At 38.5% G+C, this 3,861-nt stretch overlaps 1 protein-coding gene across 1 annotated transcript; it reads right to left on the reverse strand.

Moving 5' to 3' along the window:
* Nucleotides 1-757: 757 nt before the first annotated feature.
* On the reverse strand, nucleotides 758-3,374 carry LOC112904887 (nuclear receptor corepressor 1-like). Its single transcript, XM_025976042.1, has 3 exons — nucleotides 3,366-3,374; nucleotides 2,391-3,134; nucleotides 758-2,326 (listed from the first exon to the last, which is right to left on the reverse strand). Exons 1-3 carry the CDS (start codon nucleotides 3,372-3,374, stop codon nucleotides 1,439-1,441), a joined length of 1,641 nt encoding a protein of 546 aa, XP_025831827.1. The 3' UTR covers nucleotides 758-1,438.
* Nucleotides 3,375-3,861: the final 487 nt, after the last annotated feature.

A 3,861-nucleotide genomic window follows, 5' to 3' on the forward strand; every position in this document is an offset into this window, starting at 1 on the left:
ACAAGAAGAAGCAATGGCGTCGAAAATTTGAAGGTATGTTTTCTGCTGTTTTGTTAGGTATTTCCGTAGGTTGGCGGCCAGAATTTGTTTTCAACACGATATTTGCAATTAATACTCGCTGTTTGTTATATTTTTTCGCTTGGTACTTGTTCAAAAACAAAATCATGACGATTTTATTGGTGGCGATTTTCCATTGTTGAAATTTTGGTTATCTCTGAAAGTAAGTTATTCGAAAGTGTATTTCTTCTAAAAATACAACTTCGATCATTATTTTCTGAATCTATTAAGGCAATCGAAATTGAAAATCCGAAATTGGATTTTTTTGGTTTTTTTATGATATTTAATTTCGATTGCATTGTGGGAGTGGGAGGGGCTTGTTGGTTTTCGATTTTCCGTTTCCTGTTTCATCCACCTCGTATTTATAGTTGTTACAAGAAGAAGCAATGGCGTCGAAATTTTCAAGGTAAGTTTTCTGCTGTTTTGTTAGGTATTTCCATAGGTTGGCGACCAGAATTTGTTTTCAACGTAATATTTACAATCAATACTAGCGATTGATCATATTTTTTCTCTTGGCAATTTTGAAAAAGCACCTTAATTACCATTTTATTACTTTTGCAAGATGGCGCTTGGTCACAAACCAGAAAATTCTTTTAACTTTTGCCTCTAAATTCCAATAATATCAACTAATATTGCCTTATTATTTAAACTTTTATTAATAAATTCATAGGTTTTGTATTTTCGAAAATTAAAAAAGTCGTAACTAATAGACTTCTATTTGTATTCGATTACATATGTATAATGTGGTATATACAAGGTGAAAACTTATAAAAATTTCCATTGTGCAGCTATTGCTGTAGTAATATCACTTACACATGCTTAATGCTAACATTTATCTATGTGTAATTTGAAATTATTGAACTACACTTTTCTAAAATCGAAATGGTTTTTAATTGTTACAAATAAATGTTTAATAGAGAAGTAAAAGTATACAAAATTATATTTAGGTAACAACAGGTAAATAGATATAAAGGTAACGACAAAAGAAACGCATTTGTTTTTCTCTATGTACAACAATTTTGTTATTTTTGGAAAACAACACACAGGCAAGCAGCAATTGTTTAACGAGTCGCCCTAAAATGGCACATAAGCAAACAAATCTTTTGAATAGCTGTTATACGAGAAAGGAAATTGATACTTTGGTTGAAAATTAGAAAACAAAAAGAACAAATTAGGTACACAAAGTCTAAATTATTTCAAAATTTAAGAGAAAAAAGCTGAAAACCAGTCAGAAAAATTAAAACTCGAAGAATCACTACACTTATTAACATTTTCTGACACTAATTATCGTCCTTTTTTAACTACACTTGTATCACTTTTCTAAATCAGTTCATCATAAAATTTATTAATTAAAAATGACTCACCTTATTATTGGTACAATTTAAAATTGAATGTTAGACCCTCTTAAGAAGGAGTCTATTTGGCCATTGTTGTATCGCTGCTGGGGTTGAACGAAATAATACTGTCTTGGAGATGTTGCTTGGGCTTGTGCCTGGGCTTGAGCTTGGGCTTGGGCCTGTTGTTGCTGCGCTCTCACTCTTTGCTGTTGCGCAAATAATTCTGCAGAATTTTGGAACTGCAATCCCGATTGTTGCTGTTTGTAAAGGGTTTGGGGAGGAATTTCAGGTCTAGGTCTAAACACGGATGGTTGCTGGATGTACTGCGGTCGCGGCTGTTCCACATAGGGCTGAATATTTTGGCTCACTTTAAAATTACCCTGGGTTTGTGGCAGAGTTTGGTACAACTGGGTCTTATACTGTCCAATGGACGGGTCAAAGACCAATTCGGATGAATAAACAGGGTTTCCACTTAGGGTTTCAGGTTTTGAAGGTGCCAGAGGAGCTGGAGCTTGGTGGGGTTTGATGGGTTTTGGTAATAAGTTTTCGTTCGCGATAAAGTTGTTGGGTTGTTGGTATTTCCGGAGTTCGGCTTCCAGATCGAAGGTGGGTCTCGGTTGTAGGATGAGCGACGAGGGGGTGCTAGAGGGTAAGAAGTGAGGTCTTGGCGTAACCGAAATTTGTTTGGTATAAAGCACAGGTGGGGCCGGAGTCACTCCTACTTGGAGAAGTTGCGGTCGGTAGGTGGTAGCTGGTGCCTCGACCTTTGCTGGCAGTGTTGACCTGGGTCTGGAGCTCGCAGACACGGGCGTGATGCTCTGTTTATAGATGATCGACGACGGGGTGGTTGGTTGCACCCTTTGGTATATCTTTGGGGATTCTCTTGTCTCGTACTGGGGTTGCGTTTGATACGATGGGCTTGTGCGATAACTCTGCAAAAAATTTGAAGATTTCTAGTCTAGTCTTCCCACCTGGGAACCATTATTTAACATTTACCGTTATTGTTGGTCGCAACACTTGCTCGGGTTCGGGTTGTTCTTCTTCTTCGGAACTGTAGGTATTTTGGAACAGTGCAACAGCTGGTTTGGGGGTTGGAACAACGGGAATTGGCTTGTAAGGTCTTACAGGTCTGACGGGGTAATTCTGCGGGACATTTTCATCTTCATCCCTACCGTTTCCTTTCTCTTCTTCGTCTTGATCGTCTTTGGGGGCGTTTGGATCACACGGATTACCAGAAACGTACGTGAACTCTCTCTTGTTGCCGTCAGGATCTACGTATCCATATTTACCCCTAACAACGCAATCGGTTCCTCTCGTTTCTTCCTTGAAACTACCATCGGCGGCTTCGTAGCCAAACGTAAACGACCCATCGTCGTTTACCTTGTTGTAGTTTCTAATGGTTTGAACGGGGGGTTGTTTGGGTGCTGATTCTCGCTGCCTTTGTGCCGCCGCGGCCTTGTACGCCGCACCTCTGGACGGTTGATAGTAGTTGTCCCGCGATGGTGAGGACCTGGTGGGGGCGGCTGCTGTAGGTTGACCATAATATCCGTTGTATTGGTCTGCAGATACTAGAACCACCCTCTGGTTAGGTTCTTGTTCTGATTCGTCCTCTGAATCAGGTTCTAGGGCCGAATAGTATTGCACGTTGGCGTCTTCTTCGTCTGATGTTGGTCTCACGCGGACTCTTCTTGCTTCTAATGTTGTAAGAAGCACGAAGAAACCTATTAAAATTGTTGCGCCCTGAAAAAAAATTGTACAAATTCAGGGTGCTTTCCGCAACATTCCTCTAATTCTTAAGATTCATATATTTCAAGAATATTTTGTTTTGTTTGCTTGTTTTACTAATATCTCTCTCTTTTGTTTCAGATGAAAAAATTAAGTCAAAACAGTGTTCCCGACAGAAAGGATTCCCGCCATACACAAAGACGATTTTCTGCAAATATGTGATGAGTCCCCACGTTTCAACCCAACATTCCCCATATTAGGTAATATTTCTTTACTATATTGTTTACAGCTAAACATTTATTATCTATTTGTTTTGTTTGCTTGTTTTACTAATATATCTCTCTTTTGTTTCAGATGAAAAAATTAAGTCAAAACAGTGTCCCCCCAAAAAAGATTCCCGCCATACACAAAAGTGATGAGTCCCCACGTTTCAACCCAACATTCCCCATATTAGGTAATATTTTTTTACTATATTATTTGCAGCCAAACATTTTTTATCTATTTGTTTTGTTTACTTGTTTTACTAATACATCCCTCTCTTTTGTTTCAGATGAAAAAATTAAGTCAAAACAGTGCCCCCGACAGAAAGGATTCCCGCCATATACAAAAACGATTTCCTGCCTGCAAATATGCGATGAGACCCCACGTTTCAACCCAACATTCCCCATATTAGGTAAGATTTCCTTACTATATTGTTTACAGCGAAACATTTATTATCTATTTGTTTTCTTTGCTTGTTTTA

The sequence above is a fragment of the Agrilus planipennis genome, unplaced genomic scaffold (assembly GCF_000699045.2).
Source record: "Agrilus planipennis isolate EAB-ADULT unplaced genomic scaffold, Apla_2.0 scaffold242, whole genome shotgun sequence".
NCBI classification, from domain to species: Eukaryota; Metazoa; Arthropoda; class Insecta; order Coleoptera; family Buprestidae; genus Agrilus; species Agrilus planipennis.